Source organism: Microcebus murinus, chromosome 18 (assembly GCF_040939455.1).
Source record: "Microcebus murinus isolate Inina chromosome 18, M.murinus_Inina_mat1.0, whole genome shotgun sequence".
Taxonomy (NCBI): domain Eukaryota; kingdom Metazoa; phylum Chordata; class Mammalia; order Primates; family Cheirogaleidae; genus Microcebus; species Microcebus murinus.
The window spans coordinates 21470338-21494890 of NC_134121.1; the positions used below are offsets into that span (position 1 = coordinate 21470338).

The window sequence follows — 24553 nt, forward strand, 5'->3', positions numbered from 1 at the left end:
CCCAGGCGTGGCCCTGAGCCCGGGGCAAGTTGTTTTGGGCTGAGTTTCCCATTCCACTCTGCAGTTAGGTAACTCTTCATCAGCTGGTAAGTCATGGAGACTGGACCCCAAGCACCACACTTAGTGTGACCTGTTCTCTGGGCAGGTGATCCTGACTAACCACAGTGCCACATTTCTTTTGGCTGAGGCTTTGGCAGTGTGCTTCCTTGTTAGAGTGTGTGGCTTGAAATAAAATCTCATCCCTACCCCAGACCTTCTCTCCGTGAAATAAACCACAGGAGGGGGTGTGGGGGGGGGGGTGTGGGAGTGTGTGTGTGTGTGTGTGTGTGTGTGTGTGTGTGTGTGTGTGTGTGTGTGTGTGTGTGTGTGTGTGTGTGTGTGGGGGGTCTTCCTTGGCCTGCCTGCTTTTCCAGGTGTCTCCTTAGCTTAATGGGTTTTATCCAAAGATCCTTCTGAAGAGGGCCTATCTTTTATGCTCAGCCTATTTGTCCTATTACTGAGCTTTCTCTCTAGATTTACTATCCCCATCTTTGCTCTCCAATTCAAGAATCATCACCATTCTCCTCACACCCCCATGTCACTCATTAATCCTATATCAGCTCTTCATTCCAATTATGAGGATTTGGTGTAATAGGCTCCAATAATAGGCCCAATCAGCTACTTCCCTCTGTATTACTTGTATTTTTGTGTGTGTGCTTTTTTTTTTCTCTTTTTTCTAGAGCCAAGATCTTGCTCTGTCACCCAGGCTGGAGTGCAGTGCAGTGGCCCAGTCATATCTCCCTGCAACCTTGAATTCCTGAGCTCAAACAGTCCTTCTCCCTCAGCTCCCAAGTAGCTGGGACTATATGTACACATCACCATGCCCGGCTAATTTTTTTTTTTTTTTTTTTTTAAAGAGATGGGAGCTCACCATGTTGCTCAGGCTGATCTCAAACTCCTGGGCTATAAGCAGTCCTCCCTCCTCAGCCTTCCAAAGTGCTGGGATTACAGGCATGAGCCACCATTCCCCGCTACTTGTATGTTTTGATTTTAGATTTTTTTCCTGGTTATAATTGTTAAATATGCTCATTTTTTAATTCAAAAATTATAGAAATACAGAATATAGAAAGTAAAAGCCTTCCTTAGAAGTATTTCTACCTTTTTGGAGAGAAAAAATTAATCTTACCAGTTTGGGGTTGTTCCTCCAGATTTTTTCCTACATTTTTCTGCCATGGAAACTGTCCGTTCCAAACGCATTCAGTGTGCCTTTTCACTTAATAATATACCTTGGGCCAGGTGAGGTGGTTCACGCCTGTAATCCTAGCATTCTGGGAGACCGAGGCTGGCGGATAGCTCAAGGTCAGGAGTTCGAAACCAGCCTGAGCAAGAGCAAGACCCCGTCTCTACTATAAGTAGAAAGAAATTAATTAGCCAACTAATATATATAGAAAAAATTAGCCGGGCATGGTGGCGCATGCCTGTAGTCCCAGCTACTTGGGAGGCTGAGGCAGAAGGATTGCTTGAGCCCAGGAGTTTGAGGTTGCTATGAGCTAGGCTGATGCCATGGCACTCCCTCTAGCCTGGGCAACAAAGTGAGACTCTGTCTCACAAAAAAAAAAATAGTATACCTTGGACATCATTCCATTAATATACCTGACAATTTTTAACAGCCTCATCACATATGGTTGTATGGACTATAATGTAAATAAGTCCTTTTTGTGTGTGGGTTTTTTTTTTTTGGTGTCTCATTTTTATTATCCCAGTGTTATAATAAATTAGATATCTATATATATCTTTGTGTACTTGTATTTCTCCAAGAAAAATTCATTAAGGAAGAATTGCTGGTTAAGGCCAGGCATGGTGGCTCACGCCTGTAATCCTAGCATTCTGGGAGGCTGAGGCAGGCAGATTGCTCGAGGTCAGGAGTTCAAAACCAGCCTGAGCAAGAGCAAGACCCTGTCTCTACTATAAATAGAAAGAAATTAATTGGCCAACTAAGATATATATAGAAAAAATTAGCCGGGCATGGTGGCACATGCCTGTAGTCCCAGCTACTTGGGAGGCTGAGGCAAAAGGATTGATTGAGCCCAGGAGTTTGAGGTTGCTATGAACTAGGCTGACACCACGGCACTCACTCTAGCCTGGGCAACAAAGTGAGACTCCATCTCAAAAAAAAAAAAATTGCTGGTTAAAGGGTTAAATTTGTAGAGCTGGTAACAGATTTCAATTTTTAAAATTCTACAGTTCATCCCAGCAACTCAGGAGGCTCGGACCAGAGGATCACTTGAACCCTGGATTTTGAGGTTGCTATCGCACTGTGATTGTGCTTGTGAATAGCCACTGCACTGCAGCCTGGGCAACATAGCAAGCCCCTGCCTCTTAAAAAAAATAAATAATAAATAAGTAAATTCTATAATTTACACTTCCTACCAGCAGTGTGTGAGAGCTTGTTTGGCCATACCATCATCAACACTGGCTGTTACCAACTATTTTAGTTCCTGTCTGTCTGATAGGTAAAAAAAAAAAAAAAATTAGATCTCATATTTGTTTGTTCTTGTTGTTTTGCTTTGTTTTTGCTATTAAATTGAGTTTATATCTTTTCAAATGTTTATTCCCGAGTTCCATTGAGCAGTAACAAAGCATTTTGCAAGTTAAGATTAAAGTTTATATGGGACCAGTTTCCTGGGAGGGTGTTGATTGTTTTCACAAACCAGGTTAAGGCATTTCCTGTGTATGTCCTCCACAGCAAACAGCGGCATAACAAACTGTGGAGATCTCATTCAGATAGCGACCTCTCAGACCACCATGAACCCATCAGCAAACCTGGGCTAGAGCTCAACAAGAAGGAGATCACCACCTCAGCAGACCAGATTGCTGAGGTGAAGACCACAGAGAGTCACCCACCCATACCTCCTGTCTTTGTGGAGCATGTGGTCCCACAAGATGCAAATCAGAAAGGCCTGTGTACCAAAGAAAGAATGATCTGCTTGGAGTTTACTTCTAGGGAATTTCATGCTGGACAGATTGAGGATGAATTAAACTTAAATGACATCAATGGATGTTCATCAGGGTGTTGTCTGAATGAATCAAAATTCCCTCTTGACAACTGCCACACATCCAAAGCCTTAATCCAACCTGGACATGCCCCAGAAATGGCCAACAAGTTCCCAGACTTAACAGTGGAAGATCTGGAGACAGACGCACTAAAAGCAGACATGAATGTCCACTTACTGCCTATGGAAGAATTGGCGTCTCAAATGAAAGACCTCCCCATGTCCCCTGATCCTGAGTCCCCAAGCCCCCAACCCAGTTGCCAGGCTGAAATCTCAGATTTCAGTACAGATCGCATTGATTTTTTCAGCGCCCTAGAGAAGTTTGTAGAGCTCTCCCAAGAAACCCCCCGGTCCCGATCTTTTTCCCACTCAAGGATGGAGGAACTGGGTGGAGGAAAGAGTGAGAGCTGTCGACTCTCAGTGGTAGAAGGAGCCCCTTCCAAAGTGACAGCTGATGATCAGAGGAGCAGCTCTTTGAGTAATACTCCCCAGGCATCTGAAGAATCTTCAGTGGATGAGGAACAGTCAAAGGTAAAAACTGTTAATAGTTCTCCATCTAATGACCTTCTCTTCAAAGACAAAATATTTTTGTCTCAGAAAAGTCAAAGATTAGAAATGTGTAAAGAGTTGTTAGAATAGCAGCTGATTCCTATGCTAAATTCTTGGTATTAATAATGTTTCTGAATTCTTCATCTCTGACTCTGTGGTACTCAAGAATCAAGGGGAAATGAATTTGAGAGCAGACAGAATCCTAAGATTCTTCTTAGGGGCATATGAGTTCTTACAAGCCATCTCAGACCAGGGAAAGAATTACCATGTATCATCAATTCTAAGATTCAGGCTTACTCTCATTTTGACACATCTAACATTGGGATGCATCTTATAAACAATGGTGCCTTAGATCGATACAATAGAGTATTTGGGGAATAAATGGTGACAGGCTAACATGCTTAATGATTAACTTCACTTAGTGATTTTAGTGGCACTAACTATATTCTTGATATTTCCATCTACTTATATTTATCCACCTTATCCATTACTCTTCTGTTCTTTCTCTCCTTAACTATCCCAGGGCAATTCTTGCCTTTGCTTGTGTTATCTTCCCTCCCCAAAGGCTATGCCTCTTTGTCATTTCTACTGGGAAGTCAGAATCCTTGAGCTCTCCTTTGGACCAGTGAGTGTTGCAGCACTGACAGAAATAGCCTTTCTGCAAAGACGTTGGTCATATGAACACTCCGTCCATGGCCCGTGCACACACTGGCTTGCTGTAGCTTCTCTCCCAGTCTTGGCAAGTTTGCCTCTGCCCAATGTCTGGCAGATTTCCACACAGGAATTACTAACCTTGCTAGTTAGTACTGACTCTGACTCTTTTTTGAGGGAGAAATACCAGAACAATCCCTAGGGAAATATTGTACTTTGAAGGCTTATAAAAATCTTAACAAAGTAGATTGATAGCCATAAAGATACTACTTTAAGAGGTGTCCAAGTGCTATTTCCAGATTTTGAAATTCTTATTTATTTACAGTAGGATCTGATTTTGTATTGGCCAATTTACTTTGGCCTTGTTCTAAATCCATCTGGGAATTTGTAACAGATAAAACAGAAAAACCACAGAGAGTCATGGTTTCTGAGACACATGGCTACGTAAGCCAGGTGAACCTTTCTCAGAATGACCCATGTGAAATTTAGGGATTGTGCAGTCAGAGTATGTTCTTCCTGCTCTTATGTGCTAGGATGAAGTGGGAGGGTGTGGAGGATGCAAATGAAAGCTAGCAAGACAGAGGAGGGAAGAGAGCAATGAGTCGCCAAGTCAGACATCAGATGATAGCCTTATCCATCTTTCCCTAACACTGGGCATGTCTAGTGTGGCCACTTAGCCTTTGAATGGCACTCTTCTCCGTGAATAGGTTAGGGCCAAGCTGGAAGTTGATAGGCCAGAGGGGAAAAGTTTCATTTACCCCAATATGGCCTGAATCCTGGAGCTCATAGTCTTAGGAAAATATGGGTTCTAAGAGCTTCCAAAGCTATTTGCTATTCACTCTAAGAGCTTTCAAAGCTATTACTGTTCATAATCAATACTGGAGCAAAGTACTGGATTGGAATTCCGCTTGAGTAGACAGAACAGAAAGTTTAGTTGGACAGTGACAAAACCTATAATGAATTTTATATCTCTGGCCTTGATGAGTCCAGCTTTTTTTTTTTTTTTTCTTTTTTCTTTTCCTGTTGCCTGACAAAACAGATGAGCAAAATATGGTCCTGGGCACTTCATGATTTGTATTTTCATAGCCAGATGGGTTCTCCTGGATCAGAGGATTGACAAGCAGAAAATTGAGCATTTTCAATTAGACTACAATTCTCCATAATCATCTCACTACTTTTCTTTTCTTAGGCAATCTCAGAAATGGTCAGCCCAGACATTTTCATGCAGTCTCACTCAGAAAATGCAATTTCAGTCAAAGAAATTATCACTGAAATTGAGTCTATCAGTCAAGGAGTTGGACAGATTCAACTGAAAGACATTTTATCCAACCCATGCCACACACCAAAGAAGAACACCATCAGTGAGCTGCCCCTTGAGAGGGCCCAGGCACCGGAGAACAAACCTGGACATCTGGAACAGGACGAGGGCTCCTGCACGGCCCAGCCTGAACTAGCCAAAGACTCGGGGAAGTGTGACCCAGAAGGCTACCTAACCACACACTTACTCACAGCAGACCTGGAAGAAGAGGAACCATCTGAGGAAGAACAAGAACTCCAGGGCCCAGGGATGCACCCAGGTGCCAAGTGGTGCCCTGGGTCTGTGAGGCGAGCCACCTTGGAGTTCGAAGAGCGCTTACGGCAGGAGCAAGAGCACCATGGTGCTGCCCCGACATGTACCTCGTTGTCCATGCGCAAGAATTCCAAGAATGAGTCTTCTGTGGCAGACCTAGCACCAAAAGGGAGAAGTGATGAAGCCACCCCAGAACATTCATTTGTCCCCAAGGAACCAGAGATGAGCAAGGGCAAAGGGAAGTACAGTGGGTCTGAAACTGGCTCACTATCCCATTCTGAGCAGAATGCCACTAGTCCAGCACCTGAGCTGCTGGAGTTTCACCCAATGCCAGCTCCTCAGGAATGCCCAGGGTCAGATACTGGAACAAAGCAGGAAGGAGTCCTGAAGGATCAGAGCACTGCGGTTTCACACCAGGCATCTGAGACACAGGCAATCCCTCTTCCCCTTCCCAAGAGGATAGAAGTCATTGAGTATACCCACACAGTTATATCACCCGATCACACTGGGCCAGGGGGTGAAATCGCCGCCATTGAAAAGAATGAAGAGAAAGGACTGAGGAAAGTGAAAGTGGAGACATCCATCACTGTGCTCTGTGCACTGGACGAAAATCTAAACAGGACTCTGGACCCTGACCAGATTACTATGCATCCCCACGTGCTACCTCTGCCTCATTCTTCCTCTCCTGAGCACAGCAGGCCCACTGACCACCCAACCTCCACTCCGAGCAGCCCTGAAGACGGAGGCAACAGCCCATCGACAGCCCTGGAGACAGCAGTACCTTTTATCAGTCACACAACGCATGTACCGTTTGCCAACTTGGATTACCTGCATCCCCAGACTGTGGTTCACCTGGAAGGCTTCACAGAGCAAAGCAGCACCACAGACGAGCCCTCTACAGAGCAGGTTAGCTGGGAAGAAAGTCAGGAGGGCCCCCTCTGGAGTGGCAGTGAAGTGCCACACAAGGGCTCCCAGTTAAGTAGCAAAGACCTAAGTTTAATTAGCAAACCTGGTGACAACATTGGGGAGTTACAGGAAAAACTGGACCCCTCATCTGTAGCCTGTCGGCTCCTACATAGCTCTAGCAGTGAAAATATAAAGGGTCTCAGCCACAGCCCTGGTGTGGTGAAGGAGCGCGCTAAAGAAATCGAGTCCCGAGCGATTTTCCAGGCAGAGCTCACCAAACCATCCCAAATGAGGCGCTCAGCATCTCTCGCCAAGTTAGGTTACTTGGACCTCTGTAAAGACTGTTTACCAGAGAGGGAGCCTATCCCCTCTGATTCCCCTCATCTCAAACAGCTGCAGCCCTTCCTCAGAACAGACTCAGGCATGCACACCACGGAGGCCCAGGAGCCCCCTGAAAACCCAGGTGCCCCCCAGAACCCAGAGCCCACCAAGTATTTTGTAGAACAATTCAAAACAACAGAGTGTATTGTGCAGAGCAAGCCAGTGGAGAGGCCCCTTGTGCAGTATGCCAAAGAATTTGGTTCCAGTCAGCAGTGTTTGCTCCCCAGGGCAGGACCCGAATTGACTAGTTCTGAAGGAGGCCTTCCTTTGCCACAGACCCAGGGACTGCAGTGTGCAGGCCCAGCCCCAGGGCTGGCTGTGGCACCCCGTCAGCAACACGGCAGAACTCACCCCCTTAGGAGACTGAAAAAAGCAAACGATAAGAAACGGACAACCAACCCCTTCTATAATACCATGTGATTCTGAGCCTACACATGTGACTTTCTAAAAGAAATGTTTGTAAAAGGGGCAGGTGTAATATGTAAAGAACATGCACTTTATTGGTTAATTTTATAATATTTTGGTCATTTTACTGTTTCTAGCGCATGCAGGGTTTGGATTTTCAGTGTGTGTGTGTTATATGTGAGGAGAGAGATTGATTTGGATGGCAAGACCATTTTATCATTTTTTATTTAAAAAAAATTCAAACCTCAAAAAAAAACCCTCATTTTCAAAGAACACCTGTATCAAAGGCAAATTGCTGTTTTTCAATCAACTGCCACCTGCTCCTCATTTTGCCCTCTGAGAAAAAAGCATGGTTGCTTGACTGAAGGAAGGAAGCAGATGGGGAGGGTGGAGATGTAGCTGGGAATTGGAAACGCTCCCCTGGGTCTTTGTGATGATGGTTTGGTTTCCACACCTGAGGCATCAGATGGGCTGAAGGGCAGCCAGGAGTCAGAGGGCTCTCAGCCACAGCCCTTTGGAGTTCCTGACGGAGGCAGGTTCTGCTTTGCTTTAAAAGGGGGTCTTCCAGAATCCATTTCTTCTGGTATTCCAGAGTATATCATTACAGAAAGGTGTGATAATGGCTGGCTTTGTAAATTTATCAAATAGTTTTTTCCCCAAGAAAATAATTTTTTAAATTAAATTTAAAAAGAACCCCAAATGAAATCCGAATGGTCTTCTGTAGAGGAAAGCATGATGAGAGGATGAAGACGTGAGTTGGGGGTGTAGAGCCCGCTGCCCAGTAACTGCTGGGTTGATGGCATCCACACAGGTGGTCATCCTGGCCCTTCCTGCCAGAAAACGTGCTCTGCAGCGTCCTCCCAACTAAAACACAGTAGTGACAAGTTTGAAAAGCAGCAATCAAAAGTCAATGTGTTCTTGTAAAATGAATACATATGTAGGGTTTTAACCCTTCCATTACTTGAATAATTTTGTGGGCCTTCTGAGTGTAATGGCCATATTTGTTTTTCCTTCCCCATGCTCTTTCCCTGTGCTACCTTCTTTTTTTATTTGATAGATTATATTTGAATTGTTACATATGTATAACCTCCATTGAATGCAACATTTTCTCTGTTATCATTGTTAACACTTGATAAAAGTTTTTGTTTCCTTTCTTTTCCTGGAAGGTTTGTCATTTCTCTAAAGCTTATACACAGTATTTATGTACATAATGTCACTCCCTTTCTTACCGTGTTTTGTTGTTGATGTTGTAGGGTCTTTTTGATTTATTCTTTTTAAGAAGGAGTAGAGTTGCAACTGGAAAACACACAAAGACACCAGAAATAAAACTGATGGATGTCGATAGGAATCTGTACAGTATATTGATGGTGGTTTTAATTGTTTAAATGGAGACTTCTAATCACCAGCTCCTGCCAAATTATGCATTAGTAACTTCTTCCTCAGAGGAACCCCTAAAGACTCCCATTAGGTCACAGTGTGACTCAAGGGTTATTTCTTTTTGAGACTGAAATCCCAGAACGTTGTTTTCTAGTAGCTAAACCCAGCCAGGAAATGTATATGAGTTTCCCAGGGGGGAACCTCCTTTAGGAGGCCTCGGCCAAGGGCAAGTGCCTGTAATGGCTCCATTTAGGATGCTGTTGTTTTTTGCTGGTATGGAGATCCTTAACACAGGAGCACCTGCCATCACGAGCCTCTTTTAGTTTCTTACAGAAAATGTATTTAGTCTGGAGTGAAAGACCTCTGCAGCTCATTAAAACGGAAGAAGTTTGCAGATTTGCTTCCTGTTTGCTTTGGTTGATGTCCACATCGCTGAGCATTGACTGAGTACAGGCTTTTGAGACTAAGTTTTTCTTTCATCACAGCACTGAGAGGAAAAGACAGATGCACAGACTGTCAAGGTGATGTCAGGGGCCAGAGTTTGGTGGAGGCAGGTAGTAAGGTGACCCAAAGGATGTAGAAAAGGTGAACTGGGGCCATTCGCAGGTGCTCAGGAGGAGCTGTGAATCCACTTGCCGTGTGGAAGCCGTGGTTGGTCTGACGTCACTGCCAGGAGGCAGGTTGGACAGAAACTACCTGCTAAAAGTGTCTTTGTGGTATAGTAATTATGTGTACCTGTGCTGTTGCTCAGTGGTTTCCTTCAATGTTTAAATGTATCATCCACACAGTTTTGTGATTCCTGGATATTTTGTGTTGTAACGTGTTTTGCTAGGTGGTATGAACCGGTGTGAGGAGGCTTGTGAAACAGGGATGTGAACTTCCAGGACCCATCCATCTAACCTGCTCTGCTTTGTTGAGGCACTGCCACCAATATGATGGGAAAAGGAGAGGAAATTGTGGGGGTGCGGAGAGGAGGATTTGCATGGACATTAAGAGAGTGGCATCCACTCACGGTAACCCCCTGCACTCTCCCCTTTTCTCCCTACCACTGTGCTTAATGCTCATTCACTGCATTAAATAGCAACAAAGATGAGAGGAAACCCGCTTATGCTGTGAAAATTTTTAAAAATGTATTTTTTTAAAGAGTGACGGGAACGTCTTGCTTTGCCTTCCTTTTTTTTTATTACATTTTTTATTATTTAATTTACCTACCTAAATAAACATCATCTACACAGGGTCTGTAATTCAGCCATGCCAGGTAGTTTTGCCAGCCCTCTCCAGCTCCCAGAATTGGGTGTTGTTATTTATATGGCTGAGCAGTATCCGGGTGAGGTACACAATGAGCTGTCAAGGATATTTCAGACTTCTCTTTAAACTTCTTGATATTCTCCAGTGGGCCAGTTTCCCTTTTGTGTTCATTGGAAGCCCATATCTGAAACAGCAGTTTGGTAGATTGACAGAGATAAGTAGGAAAAACCTTGACCTCTTGCCCAGTTCCTCTCTTTATATTTTCTTTTTTTTTTTGAAAGCCACCATAGCGTCTCAATTATTCTAGAGGAGTATATGGGTGTAGGCTCACACAAGTGTGCATTCATGCATAAAAAGAGTTAACTTTTTGGTGTATGGGGTAGAAGCCCCAAGAGCATACAGGATTCGAGCTGGAATCTGGGTGGTTACCTGGTCAGTAGGAGAGAAACCCCAACCGTTTGTTGATTTTTTAGAAACTTAGGAGTAGTGTATACTATCATAGACATGTAGTACTGTTGTATAGTAACATTCATCTCTCCTCATTTTGGTTGCCTTTCAGATTCTAAATATTCCTGACATAGCTTCTTCAGGTTCTTCATTGTTTTCCTGGCTCTTATCTTTATCCCAACTGGTATTTCCTCTTTCTCATTTTGCAAACTACCAGAAAGTCCAAGGACAGCCTGAGAATGACAGCCCAGGCTCTGAAGTTCCTTCCTCTTCTGGGGCCCCAGACAGATGTTGTTGGTTAGACCTGAAGCTTTTTGTAAGAAGTTTCTAAGACGTAGCAGCTCACAGAAATCTTCACCCGTTTCACCTGAGGATTTCAGTTCTGAAGTGATCTAGGCATGTTTGGTAAAAATGTTTTTGTGGGAATCTCTTTGTGTGTGTGTGTGTGTGTGTGTGTTTTAAAGAAAGCATTATGCAGAAAGTCACTTTTAAGGGCATTTTAAAATTTTTAAATAAAGCCATCCTTTGGCTTTTTTGGACAACTATTTGTGGATACTTTTGTTTACATTGTGAGTGTTAAAATGTACATCATCTTGTCGGCCACTCAGTCCTCCAGGCCCTAGCTGTCCTGTGAGTCCTCACTCAGAGCAGTGCCGTAATGGTCAGCCCTTGTGGATAAGTGGATAAAACCTGGAGCTGACTTCCACCTGTGTCCTGCACTCCCATCCAACAACTCTCTATGGAAATAGTCGTCATTTCCTCAGTGATGGTGTGTCTTACAGTGATGGTTGTAATAGTGAATGGCTAGTGTCATTTTTGTTTAATTTTGCTTTGCTTTTTGATGGTAGACAACATGAAATTTTAGCTGTTTCAGCACCAATCCAACTTAAAAGCATCTTGGACTTCGTTTTCCCTTCCAAACTAAAAAATCAAGGCATGTATTAGACATAAGCGTATTTGCTGCCTCAACTCATCCAACACCCATATTAGGAAAAGGCCTGCCACCAAAGCAGGAAGCTGCACGCTCCTAACCCTTCTCCTAGGGTTTGGGGTCCCTTGATGCCATGGAGAGCTATTGCAAGGTGCTTCTGTACTTTTCCAGCCTGGAAGTGGAGGGTGACTGGCCCTGGCTTCTGCTATGAAAAGAGAACCAGCCTCATTTTCTCAATGCCCCAGAGATCTAGGACAGGATTTCTAAACTGGAATCATCCCTGATCAGCTTGAAGATCCCCCAAGAGGTATAAGACTGGTGCTGCCATCTGTGTCCTCACAGTGATGCTAGTGGCAGCATCGTGTGTACACATGCAGAGCCATTACCCAGGGCTTAACGAGCTGATGACCCAAACTGAAAACTGGGTAATGCCCTGAAGTGTTTCCCAATCAATAAGCCCACAGGGAATTGTTTGGTTTTTATGTTTTGTTGGATTTTGGTTTGCTTGGCATAGCAAAAGGTGCCTTTTATTTTTTTCTTTCTATTTTGTACGACTTGTTCTAAACATGGAAAACAAGTCCAGAAGACTCTCCTTCTGACTGTTACCTTTGCCCCAAACCACCCTAGAATTTTATGTTCACATTTTATTAAATAAAGCAGGTGCTCCCTGGAATCTCTGGGACCTTTTTGAGGCATTTGAAGCAGAATATAAAGAGTGGTCTCATCTCCTTCCTTAATCTTCCTGGTGGTTGGGATATTCCACTTGTATCATAGATTTTTTTATTACTGATGTGCTCCGCTGTTTTTAAATGTGAACTTGTGCGCAAATGTGCAGATTCAATGTTCTTGTTACAGATTGAATAAATTTTTATTTTGAAGATGAAATCTGTGTACTTCATGAGGCGCAACAAAGGGGGGTTGCTGGAGAAGGTGGAGGGGTTGGGAGAAGAAAACGCTGGTAACAAACGGGGAGCAGTCCTCAGTGAGCCCAGTGAAGCCACTCTGAAGAGATGGCCAGAGTTCTAGAGAAAAATACAACTTTCCACCTTCCACAAAATACAAGACTGGACAGGAGATAGGATCACTAAAAATTATTATAAAAATTATTTCAGACAGTGTGGCTCCAATCAGGTGACCAAGCTGGGAACTTGCCTCTACCATCTGTGATCCAAAATGACTGGTCTGGGACAGCTGCTGTCACCTGCCCCCACAGAGAATGGATTTCTTGGTTGGGCAACCTCTCTGGATATTAGTGAGGTAGAGCTAACAAGCTTTCAGCACAAGTCACCTCAGCTCACTGAAAAGTTTCTAGAAATTGGATGTGAATTTCCAAAGAAGTAAAAGCTTCTACCCTCTCCCACTATTAGAAGAGAAACATTTGATGTCAAGGGTGCAGGAGTGAAATAGGGCCAAAGGGCATTCCTCTAAAATGGGTTGGGGGTGTACCCACTTTTCGCACCTTTTCACAGAGCCATCTTGAGATATTTCGTGGTACCATTCATCACACACACGGTAGCACTACCATCTGGGGAGAGCTCAGTTTCCCAACTGCTAACAAAATGTGATGAAGTTTGCAGAGAAACTAAAGTCAGCCTGCTTCATTTTCAGTCATTCATAACAAGTGGGTGGTGCACTGCACTGGTCTCTAGCTGGAGTGCCGGGCGCATGATGGTGAAGGTAAGGTCATTCACAAATATTCTAGAGGTGCTTGGGCTTCCTGATCAATCTAAATAAGCTCAGTCTTAGCTCTCTACTGGAAGCAGATGGACCAAATCATGGTTATGGTGCCAGGCTACCTCTTCCAGAAAATGGCTTCATGAGAGATGAAATCTGTGCCACCTGGTGCAGTGGTTCATGCCCATAATCCCAGCACTTTGGGAAGCTAAAGCAGAAGGACTGCTTGAGGCCAGGAGTTCAAAACCAGCCTGGACCACGTAGTAAGACCCCCATCTCTACAAAAAATAAATGAAAATAGATGAAATCTGTGTCTTCTATGGATTGCAGTTCAGAGGGGAGGCACTAAGCCCAAGTAGCTTCTTCCCCTGATTTGTTCATCATGCCTTGGCTCTACCCACCCACAGCTCTGCCAGGCCTTGGCAGTCGAAGAAGGATAGAAAGAGGGCTGAGCTGTGCCAGGCCCAATCAAATACCTGTGAATCCTTATACCCAGTGAGCATCCCCCTTCCCAAATGATGGAACTGAAGGCAGGATGGATTGAAGGATTCCTGCATCCTAGTCCCAAACCCTTCCCTCTAGAAGGGAGTCTCCTGCTCTCTTAAAGAGGAGGAAAAAGGGCAGGGGAGTGGAGGAAAGATGCTGATTCAGATAGGAGGCAGCATGTCCTAACACTTCTCTGCCAACAAGTGATGCAGAGTTGGAAATAATCTGGCCCAGTCCTCTTCATTTTACAGCCCAGAGAGCTGCAAAAATAGGGTGATTGAGCCGGGCCTGGAACAAGTTTTCTAATTAATTCCAGGCATCCTTTCCTCTGTGCTGCGGTAACATAACTCTCTGTTATGCTTTATCTCAGCACTCGTGAGATAAAGTAGCACTGCCCTTCAAGAAGAGGCAGACATTCATAGTGTTGAAAAGCATGGACCCAGATGCCATACCACTTGGGTAAGAATCTCAGCTCCACCAACTACCAGTTGAGTGATGGTAAGCTACTTAACCTCTTTGTGCCTCAGTTTCCTCAACTATAAAATCGGGATAGTAACAGTACACATCTCAGACGATTGCTATTATAATGAAATTAATGTGCACAAAGCCCTTGGAACAGTGCCCAGCACATAGGAAGTATGAGCTACTGGTGTTACAAAGGAGCAACTGAGTCACTCAGGTCTTATCCTCCTAACAATGTGCCTGGAATCTTTAGGTAGGAAAACTCGTCCACCCTCATGGTTCCCCACACCATGAATTATTTCTGGAGCACCTGTAACAGTTTCTGATCCTGCTCCCCTACAAGCCACTGAACACATGGACTCTTCCTGAGAAACAAAGGAGCCTTGTGGGGGCCCTCGTGGTTTCCACCTCCTTCCCTCCCTTGTTCCCCCAGCGCTGATCTCTCCCTCCAGAAGACTGTGAACCACTGACTCTCAGGTTTGCCCTGGAGAGTAGGAGGAAATAAAATGGCCCCACCATGCCCTCCAGGGCCTTCCAAAGGAAGAAATCCAAGCAGTGTGCAGGCCCTGGGGAGACAGCAGATACAGGGACTGGTTGTTCACTGGCTGTATTTTGATCAGGTTACTTTCTATGTTCTCCTTGACCTTGGTCAATATTCAGATCTGTTGGTATTGTGGGAGGAGAGGAGGCTTCCCCGGAGCACAGTAAGGCACTGAACTCAAGGCCCAGAAGAAATTAGGAGTCTGGTCTTTGTGCTGGCTGCTCTGATCCTTAAAATATGTCCAAAAACCTATGCCAGTCTTTTCTCCCTGAACCTGGTGCTCCCAGGGCGGTCAAGGTGGGTTCACTTTTCTCTCCTGACTGGCCTTTAAGCTGCTTCCTGCCCTGCTCCATGGAATCCTCTCTAACGGGATGAAATGCCCAGCACAGTGCCAACGTTCGCTATTAGTAACAATACCAATAACAACATTCACGGCCCCTTGTGGAGGACCCTTGCAGTTGCCCCGGGCCAGCCTAGGCCCTCATCCAATGGCTGATACGACTCCTCCGGAGCATCTTCTGGAGCCTCTTTGCCGCAAGAGGGCCTGGACGTGCAGTCCCGCAACCGCGACCGGCCGGGACAGGCTAAACTGGGAGCGCGATTGCGGCGGGACTGCGGCGCGAAGGCACCTGCTCTCGAAGGCCGCCTGCTCCAGCGGCGCGCGGCCCCTCGCCGGCTTGCCCTCTCCGCACTGCGCTCCGACTCTGGGAATCCGCGTGTCCTCGGCCCGCCCGGGAGGCGCGGAGGGCAGGGAGGGAGAGTGCGCGCCCGCTTACTTTCGCCGCTTCTCCGAGCGCGGCGGGCGCTCGGCGCGGAGTCGGGGGCGCGCGACTTTCCCGCCGCGGTGGCCGCGCGGCGGCTGCGGCCCGGCCCCGCCCCCAGCCAGGCCCCGCCCCCTCAGGTTGATGGCAGCGGCAGCTGGGACGCCAGCGGCGCCCGGCCCCGGAGAGCCGCAGGCGGCGGCCGGAGCGCGGAGCCCAACACCCCGGCCCAGACGCCGCGGACACCCGGAGAGGCGGGTCCAGCGCCCTGACGCCTTCCTCGGCCCCAGGCCCGCTCCGCGGAGGAGCCGCAGCGTGAGCGTGCCCCCAGCCCTCAGGACCAGGTACGCCCCCCACCCGGCCGCTACCGCAGCCGGCGGAGCAGCCGGGGTCCCCGGAGGGGGCAGAGGTCTGCGCCCCCTCCCCCCGGCGGCCAGACGCGGCCTCGGGCCGGGCGGACTTGCTGTCTATATTTGGCCGGACAGCGGCCCGCGCGCCCGCAGGGCGCAGACACCTTGCCTTGCGAGAACGCAGTACCAGGGCGGGAGGCTCGAGGAGGGTGCGGGGAGGCCGGGCCTCAAGCCTCGGGCCGCAGCCGCAGCTTGAAGGACACAGGGATGCCCGGGGCTGGGGTGGGGCAGGAGTCAGCGGCTGGGGCTTCGGGAGAGCTTGGCGTGTCCCTAGGGGAAGAGTAGTAGTAGCATAGCGCGGCCCGGCTGGAGAAGAGACACCTCGCCCTCCCCACCCTCGCAAATCTGGCCCTGGCGAGCGGGGTGGGGCGGGGGACGGGGGTGTTTGGGACCCCAACCCCAGGAGAGTTTAGTAGGAAGAAGGCCCAGCCAACGACGCGGGGGTCCAGAGGAGAAAGCAGACGAACAAAGTCTGACTAGCAAAAGCCAGAAGACCATAGTTAGGGCCTCTGGGAGAAGCCAGCGCAGAGAGGCGTGGAAGGAGGAGAGATCCACCTTGCACTACTTTGCCCCCTCAACACCATGGGGGAAATTGAAGAAACTAGTAGCAGAGAGGACTTGGGTTAGCTGACAGGAGGAACTTCTCTCTTGGCAGATGTTTAGATAAAAGCAAACCCCCATGTTCCTGAACTATCCTAGAGAAGCAAGTTAAGGATCTTGAGGGGGCTGCAGTCCTGGCCTCATAGTTGGCCTTGAGCTAAGATCCAGTGGCCTCTATCTGTGGACAGGGTGCCTCTGGGAGATGCAACCACTTCCCTGAAGAGATGGTCATCAAGTCTGGCAGCAGGAGGGCAGCCTGGCATTGAGGCTCCTCCCCCAAACATTCTTAACTTCCAGGAAGCTTTCAGCCCCTGTTAGGTGCCACTATCCCCCCCAGCCTGGCTCTGCATGAGGAAGTCAGGCCCACATCCCAGCCCCCCACATTAAACAGCATTTTACAATGGCAGAGAACTTTCTTATCCTTTGATCCTCTGGAAGAAAGCTCCCTGCTTCTAGGACCATACTCTATATGGATGTACACCTGACTCCCCTGCACTCCTCCCACAGCTCACAGGACTGAGGACAAAAGGCATTTCTGCCCCCAGCCATGAGCAGGCGTGTGGTTCGGCAGAGCAAGTTCCGCCATGTGTTTGGGCAGGCGGCAAAGGCCGACCAGGCCTATGAGGACATCCGTGTGTCCAAGGTCACGTGGGACAGCTCCTTCTGTGCGGTCAACCCCAAATTCCTGGCCATTATCGTGGAGGCTGGAGGCGGAGGTGCCTTCATCGTCCTGCCTCTAGCCAAGGTGAGGGATGAGGGGAAGGAACCAAATGGGAGGGACACTGGCCGGGGGCCTCTGGGGACTCCTGATGGCAGCCTGTGTTGTCACCTAGTTCCTAGTTCTCACCTAGTTCCTAGTTCCTAGTTCTCACCTAGTTCTCACCTAGTTCCTTTCTTCAGTCAGGAGGGCAGTGGGTGTGGATTGGCTCATCCCTGTGCCCCAAACCCTCAGGGATGGGTAGGGAGGCTACCTCACCTCACCCTAAGCAACAGCACCCTGGTGGCCTACGCCCACTCCCTAGCCTGTCCACCTCTGCGTGCACACCCTGCTCCCAGCAGGAACCAGGGAGGGAGTCAGGTGATGGAGATGGTTGGGACGCAGCAGAGCCAAGGCCCGGCCAGATTCTGTCGCCATCCCTCCTAATGCCGTAACCCCCTCATGTTTTGGGTGTGGAGATCCTCCTCCCTAGCCCATGGTGACCATTTGATTACATCATATCCCAGCGTAGCACACTGAGGACAGGGTCAGTCTCTATCCAAAGAGTCCCTTTCTACTTCCCACTCTGGTTCTTGTAGTGAGGTGGGATGAGAGTGAAGAGAAGGGGGACATGACACATAAGGCCAAAACCGTCCATCCCCTAGGCATGGGGGCCAGGCAGTGACTGCCACTTTTGCTGAGTAACCTCAGGGCCCTCGACCATCTTCATGCCCAGCATGACCACCCTAAGGCATGACCTTGACCTGGATTCTGGCCCCCACATCATGTTAAGGGAGGCCCCATCAGTGGCAGGGTCAAGAAGAGGCCTGACAATAGCTGGTGACTCACCCCAGGCAATGCAGACACCATCCAGGGACTCCATCTCCAGGGCTCAAATTTCAGCTGGAGCTGCCTCCTCCCCCAGTATGACTGCCATTTCAATGCCACATGGCCACCCCTGTCCCCTACTGCCTAGTTTGGACTAATGCCAGCCCCTGCAGAGGCCTCAGAGCCCCCAAAGACTGAAGATAGGTGGGTCCCCAGCTCCAGTTTGGGGATAGTAGACACCAGGATTGCCTGCTGCTAGCGGTTCCAGGGTGAAGGTGGTTCACAAGGGAGAGAACTGGCAGGGGAGGCTAGGAAAGGGCTGTTGGCCCCTGAATATTACCTCCTCTTGACCTCTTCCACCTGGGCTTCCCACAGACATTCCAATTAGGGGCTCAAGAACAGCCTCCTCCAAATAGGTGTGTTTGGAAGAGCAAAGGACTGAAAGTCCGAGTCTCAGCTCTACCAGTATCTTGTGAATCCTTAGTTAAGTCATCTTCCCTCTCTGTGTCAGATTCCCTAATATGCAAGGATTCCAACTCTGTCTGCCTTCAGCAAAGTGCAGGAAGTGGACTAGATGGGGATAGAGGCACAGAGAGGGGTCTGCAAAGAGAAAATAGATGATGAAGAATCAAGGTGTAAACAGATCCACTGCCTGCCCCAAAGCAACACGCGGGAGAGCAGCCCCACATCTCCCTCTCTGACCCCCCAGACAGGGCGAGTGGATAAGAACTACCCACTGGTCACTGGGCACACTGCCCCTGTGCTGGATATTGACTGGTGCCCACACAATGACAACGTCATCGCCAGTGCCTCCGACGACACCACCATCATGGTAGGAGCCATTTGGGCAGGGGAGCAGGGAAGGCTGCCTCACCTGTGCTGGGGAAGGTGGTAAGGGAGGTGCTGGGTCCCAGGCCCCTGCCCTGCCCAGTTCCCAGGCTATTTTTAGCTACATGCCCACCCCCTCCCAGGATGCACTGCATGGGGCTAATTATAGCCATGGCCAACGTGGGGCCTGAAGAACAGCAGGACAGCGCTCTGAAGTCTCCCTGCTGGAGTGAATGGGGGGAGCTGGCAGTGCCCCTCCTTGCTCACAGTGGCTTCTGCCCTAGGCATGCACCACCACGTCTTGCCCTGTAGTTGACCCTTACCACTAAAGACAGCCAGTAGGGTATGGGAGGAGCCGAGGGACAGGGCCAGCTCCTTATCCCACCCACCTGTGCCTGTTCCTCCCACCCAGGTGTGGCAAATTCCAGACTATACGCCTGTCCGCAACATTACGGAGCCCATCATCACACTCGAGGGCCACTCCAAGCGTGTGGGCATCCTCTCCTGGCACCCTACTGCTAGGAACGTCCTACTCAGTGCAGGTCTGGAGGCCCAGGGAGGGGTCCCACCTGCGTAGATGGGGCTGGCAAAGACAGGGCCCAGGTGACCATGCCTGGCCACTCTGGGCAGGTGGTGACAATGTGATCATCGTCTGGAATGTGGGCACTGGGGAGGTGCTGCTGAGCCTGGAGGACATGCACCCGGACGTCATCCACAATGTCTGCTGGAACAGCAACGGTAGCCTGCTAGCCACCACCTGCAAGGACAAGACCTTGCGCATCATTGACCCCAGAAAAGGCCAAGTGGTGGCGGTGAGTGCCTGGCCTGGCTACTCCCCAGCAGCCCCTGCCCAGTGCCCAGATGTCAGCACCCTGTACCCACAATCATCAGAGCCCTGGTCCCAGTTTTCACCTGTCCCATCCCTACTCCAGAGCCTAGACCCCTCCCCCAGTCTCTGCAACCACCGCGCTCTGCCCTAAGTAAGCCCCCAGCCTGCAATTCTCTGCCCTGCTCCTGTTCCCTCCCTTGCATCTCAGAAGCTCAGAGGAGGGCTCCAGCTGTGGGATGGAGGAGGGGAGAAGCTGGAAACTCCATCCTCCCACCAGAACCTGCATGAAACCTGAGCTCCCGGACCCCTCTCAGCCGGCACCCAGCGCCATCTTCCAGGGTCTGGGCTCTGACACTGGCTCGAGGGCTGGCCCCTTCTCGCCCTTGTTGACCCGCTGGGCAGGGGAAGGGGGCAACCCTCGCGCATTGCTTATTCCAGCCGGGTGCCCAGGGAGGGCGGCCGCCCTTGCCTCACCGGCCTCACTCTAACCTTGGGTGCGGGGCGCGTGCATGTGTGCGTGGAGCACGCGCGGCGGGGGCGAGCGCGGGCGCTCTAACCCGCTAACCCCGCGAGCAGGAGCGAGCCCGGCCTCACGAGGGCGCCCGCCCGCTGCGGGCCGTCTTCACCGCAGACGGGAAGCTGCTCAGCACCGGCTTCAGCAGGACGAGTGAGCGGCAACTCGCGCTCTGGGACCCGGTAGGCCAGGCCGCCCCGGGCGCGCGCGCTCGCTCGCTCGCTCCTTCGCAGGGTCAGCCAGGGCGCCCTCCCGGGCTGTGGCTGGCACCAAGCGGAGCGAGGAGCTCCCGTTCGAGAAAAGCCTCGCTGCGAACCCGGGGAGCCAGCAGACATCCCCTGCTCTAGGGATCAGCCTTTGAACGCGCTTCAGGGCTCTGGATCTGCTGAGAGCTGCCCGCCTCCTGCTCTTTCCGGGCCCAGACGCTCTCTCCAGACTAGGGGCCAGCTATGGTCCCCCAAGAAGCTGAGTTCTTAGGCCCCTTTTTTTCTCTCCCCCGCCTCCGCCCTCCACACCCAAGTCAGCAAGCTGGGTGCTCAGCCCTCCACGCTCCCCGGGGCAGGCAGCTGGGTGATGCCCCTCCCTGTTTCCCCCTCCCCCCAGGAGAGGTTTGCAGCCCACGAGGGGATGAGGCCCATGCGGGCGGTCTTCACGCGCCAGGGTCATATCTTCACCACCGGCTTCACCCGCATGAGCCAGCGAGAGCTGGGCCTGTGGGACCCGGTAACGCAGTTGGAGGCTTGGGGTGTGTGCCCCGGGGACTGGCATCACAGGAGAGGGGCCAAGTGCCCCCCACCCTCAGGGCATGCCCACCTGGACAGGACTGGAGGCTGTTGCCACTTCTGCAGCTCCTGCTATCCCCACACCCAGCCCTTTGCCCAGTTTTGCTGCATCGCCTGAAGGAGCCTGCGCTGGCGCCCCCACCTGGTGATGCCGAGTCCCTGGGGGTGGTTTGCTGTGACTGCATGCGGCGGCGCAGGGGTTCCGGAGTACAGCGGGGGAGGAGTATGTATCCAGCGGAGGGGCCTGCAGCTCTGGTCACCCGAGTTTGGGGCGGACAGGAAGCGTAAACCGGCTTCTGGGGATCCCAAAGTAGCACAGGAGGGCGGGGCAGGGCTGGTCACGCTTCCTGTGCTCGTGCAGAACAACTTCGAGGAGCCGGTGGCACTGCAGGAGATGGACACAAGCAACGGGGTCCTACTGCCCTTTTATGATCCCGACTCCAGCATCGTCTACCTGTGTGGCAAGGTGCTCGCGGCCGGGCAGGGAGAACGGGGGATTGGATGGAGACGTGGAGGGCCCTGTCTGGGCGGGCCTCTGAACCGACTGGTTTTGCAGGGCGACAGCAGCATTCGGTACTTCGAGATTACCGACGAGCCGCCTTTCGTGCACTACCTGAACACGTTCAGCAGCAAAGAGCCGCAGCGGGGCATGGGTTTCATGCCCAAGCGGGGGCTGGATGTCAGCAAGTGCGAGATCGCCCGGTCAGCAGCCTTGGCCCCTCCTGCACGCCTGCCTCTCTGTCCCCTACCACGTCAGGTCTTAGCCACTTTCCCTATAGGGCAACGATTTGGAAAAGGGGGGAGGGATCACACTGGTCTGTTTCAGTACCCGCCCCGTGGCTCACTAGCAGCACATTCTCAGAACTTCACTTTCCTTATCTGTAAAATGATCCTCAGAGGTGTTTAACCACAGAACCGACAACGTATTTAATAACAATGTGCGCGTTGGTCTCCAACTTCTGGTCCCAAACCAGGAGCTAAGATCGTGGGAATATGCGGGGATGCTGAACTCTGCTCCTTTACAGGTTCTACAAGTTGCATGAAAGAAAGTGTGAACCCATCATCATGACTGTGCCTCGCAAGGTGAGGGGCCGGGAGAGAGAGGGGTTGGGCGGGGCTCCGAGGCGGAAGGGAGCGCGGCAGGCCGCGCGCCGGTCTCACGCTGGCCCACCTGTCTGCCCACCACACCGCAGTCAGACCTGTTCCAGGACGATCTATACCCGGATACGCCGGGCCCAGAGCCGGCCCTGGAAGCGGACGAATGGCTATCGGGCCAGGATGCCGAACCCGTGCTCATTTCGCTGAGGGACGGCTACGTGCCCCCCAAGCACCGCGAGCTCCGGGTCACCAAGCGCAACATCCTGGACGTGCGCCCACCCTCGGGCCCCCGGCGCAGCCAGTCGGCCAGCGACACCTCCCTGTCGGTAAGATCGGGCCCCGCGCCACTCAGGCCCAATCTACACATCCCCCTACCGCCCCTGTCCCACACGGCCTCTACTGTCCTCCGCGCCCCAGCAGCAGCACACCCTGGAGACGCTGCTGGAGGAGATCAAGGCCCTTCGCGAGCGGGTGCAGGCCCAGGAGCAGCGCATCACGGCTTTGGAGAACATGCTGTGCGAGCTGGTGGACGGCACGGACTAGCGCAGCGTGCGCCGCGAAGCTCCGCGCCAGGCGGGCGGCGCGGGGCGGGGCGGGGCGCACAAGCTCGGCCCCGCCCCAGCCTTTGGGCCCGGACTCCGGACCCCGCCTTCCTGGGTGGGGCCAGGCCGGGGCTGGGACGGGAGCTCCGCCCTCGCGGGAGACCGGGACAAATGAAGAAGCATCGGGGAGCCCCGTGTCGGTCTGGCTGGGGCCGGGCTGCGCGCCTAGTCCAGGACTCTCTGCGGGAGCTGGCCTAGGGAGGCCTAGAGTATCGGGGCCTCAGCAATGGTGCTGCACGGCTAGATGGGGTTCCCTTTGTCCCCCGCCCAAGGCAGGGAAAGTGCTTAGTATTAGCGGGATGCTTAGGGGGATATTGGAAGCTTGAGCTTGACCTCAAAGGGGTGGCGCTTCTATGGGTCTCCCCAGAATGACTGGGGAAAATTACAGCGCTTCTCCTAATCAGCTCACTCGATTCCACCACCCCGAGTGGTAAACCAGACAGGCGTCCCCCCAGCTCTGCAGACACATACACAACCCGTTTGCTGCAGAGCCGGACCCCCTGGCCGCACGCACAGCGGGCTGTGGTAGTGGGCTCTCTTCCTTCTTCCCACCGACCCGGGAGAGGGCGGCTTCCTCGCGGCAGCCCCCGCGGAGAAATCGCGGGAGAACTGGCATGAGGAAGCAGGCTCACCAAACTCACACACACACACAGCCCCCAGCGCTCTGCTGTGGCCTTGACTCTGTGAGGAAATCAAGTGGTACCGAATGAAACATTTAACAAAGTGCTCAGTCTGCGCCTCCTGCATGGGTGGGGTGCGGGGACGAGACGCCCCAGCCTCCGCAGATGCTACCCTAGGCTCCTGGGGAACCTGGCAATGAAACCCTGGGCTCAGGCACCACCCGGCAGCCTCATACCCTACAGCCCTCCCCACAATGAGGTTCAGAAGGACCCCCAAACCGCACCGTGGGCGTTCCTCCCCAGTAAAGTCAGGTAGGAAAAGCCTCTGTTTGAAGCCTCTTTTATTTGTGCCTCAGAATCAGTCTGGTGCCCCTGGCATCAGGAAAGGGGGTGGGAGGAACAGTTTCTCTTTGTTATTCTTTTCTTCCGTCCCTTCTTGTGTCCCTTCTGAGCCTCACTGGCTGAGCCGGGAAGGCCAGTCCGAGATAGGCCCAGGACAAGGGTGTGCGGTGGGCCCCTGCCCCTGGCGGGGTCTGTGCTTCTCTGGGTGGGTGAGGTGGGGCAGGGGGGAGCCGGGGGTTAGCACCATTGGATAAAGGGTTTAAGAGTCAGGCCCTGTGTGGGGGCCAGTGGGACGCACAACCACAGAGGGCTAGCAGCAGCTGGTGGGAAGGGGTGGGTGGCGGTGCCAGGGCCCTGGACGGCCCTTTTGTATCCAGTCTGGTATCGGGTCTAGTGCTAACTCCAGCCCAATACGCCCCTGACTCTCCAAGGCACCATAAGGGAGTCAGGTCTTGCCCAGGCCAAGGGGCCACCTTGGACACACTCCCTGATCGCAAAGAAACGTGCCTTGGAGATGGGACTCCAACTTCTGGCTGCCCAAGGAGAAGCTGGGCCCACCCTGAGACCCAGGACGGATGTGGGGGCTGGGGGAGCCGGGCACCCCGCTAAGTGCACTTGACGCTGAAATGCCGGGGTGGGGGAGAGGCCGGGCCCTTGACGTGCTGGTTTGTGTCCAGGACAAAGCAGCGACACAGCACGCGGGGAGCTCAGCTGCCCCCCAGGGGTGAAGAGCAGAGATGCAGAGTCTTCAGGGGCAGTGTCCTTGAGTGGGGTCAGTAAGGAGAAAAGAGGGCCGACCAGAAGGAGCAAGACATGGGGACGATGCTCCTCCAAGGCTTCATCTCCCCCTCAGGAACCCCTGGGTCCACCTTCGGACAGCTCCAAGCCCAGGGGAGCGGGTTGGGGGTGAGAATACAGCGAAGCAGGGCGACCGGCCGTGCCAGCTGCCTCCAGGGCCCTGGCCTGGAAAGGTACCCCGCGC

The 24553-nt window shown here is 51.5% G+C and overlaps 2 protein-coding genes across 6 annotated transcripts in view; both read left to right on the forward strand.

The window, feature by feature from the left end:
• The window catches only part of SSH2 (slingshot protein phosphatase 2), a 259485-nt gene extending 248376 nt beyond the window's left edge, over positions 1 to 11109 (forward strand). For all 3 annotated transcript variants that reach the window (XM_012740621.3, XM_012740622.3, XM_012740623.2), the window contains 2 exons: positions 2726 to 3563; positions 5422 to 11109. In XM_012740621.3, coding sequence (XP_012596075.2) covers positions 2726 to 3563; positions 5422 to 7509 — 2926 coding nt within the window. In that variant the 3' untranslated portion in view covers positions 7510 to 11109. The remainder of the gene's footprint in view (positions 1 to 2725; positions 3564 to 5421) is intronic.
• Positions 11110 to 15551: 4442 nt separating this feature from the next.
• Positions 15552 to 23333, forward strand: CORO6 (coronin 6). Of its 3 annotated transcripts, none has more exons than XM_012740694.2 (11): positions 15552 to 15765; positions 16939 to 17176; positions 18666 to 18788; positions 19197 to 19326; positions 19415 to 19596; positions 20731 to 20850; positions 21271 to 21375; positions 21466 to 21611; positions 21935 to 21992; positions 22103 to 22333; positions 22425 to 23333. In XM_012740694.2, the coding sequence occupies exons 2-11, from the start codon at positions 16979 to 16981 to the stop codon at positions 22548 to 22550; spliced, it is 1419 nt and encodes a 472-aa protein (XP_012596148.2). In that variant the 5' UTR covers positions 15552 to 15765; positions 16939 to 16978; the 3' UTR covers positions 22551 to 23333. The 3 variants fall into 3 exon arrangements, with proteins under 3 accessions (XP_012596148.2, XP_012596149.2, XP_075850404.1); XM_012740695.2 differs by having other exon boundaries at positions 22428 to 23333; XM_075994289.1 differs by lacking the exons at positions 15552 to 15765; positions 16939 to 17176; positions 18666 to 18788; ... (1 more) ...; positions 19415 to 19596; positions 20731 to 20850 and adding an exon at positions 20857 to 21108 and having other exon boundaries at positions 22428 to 23333.
• The last annotated feature ends 1220 nt before the right edge of the window (positions 23334 to 24553 follow it).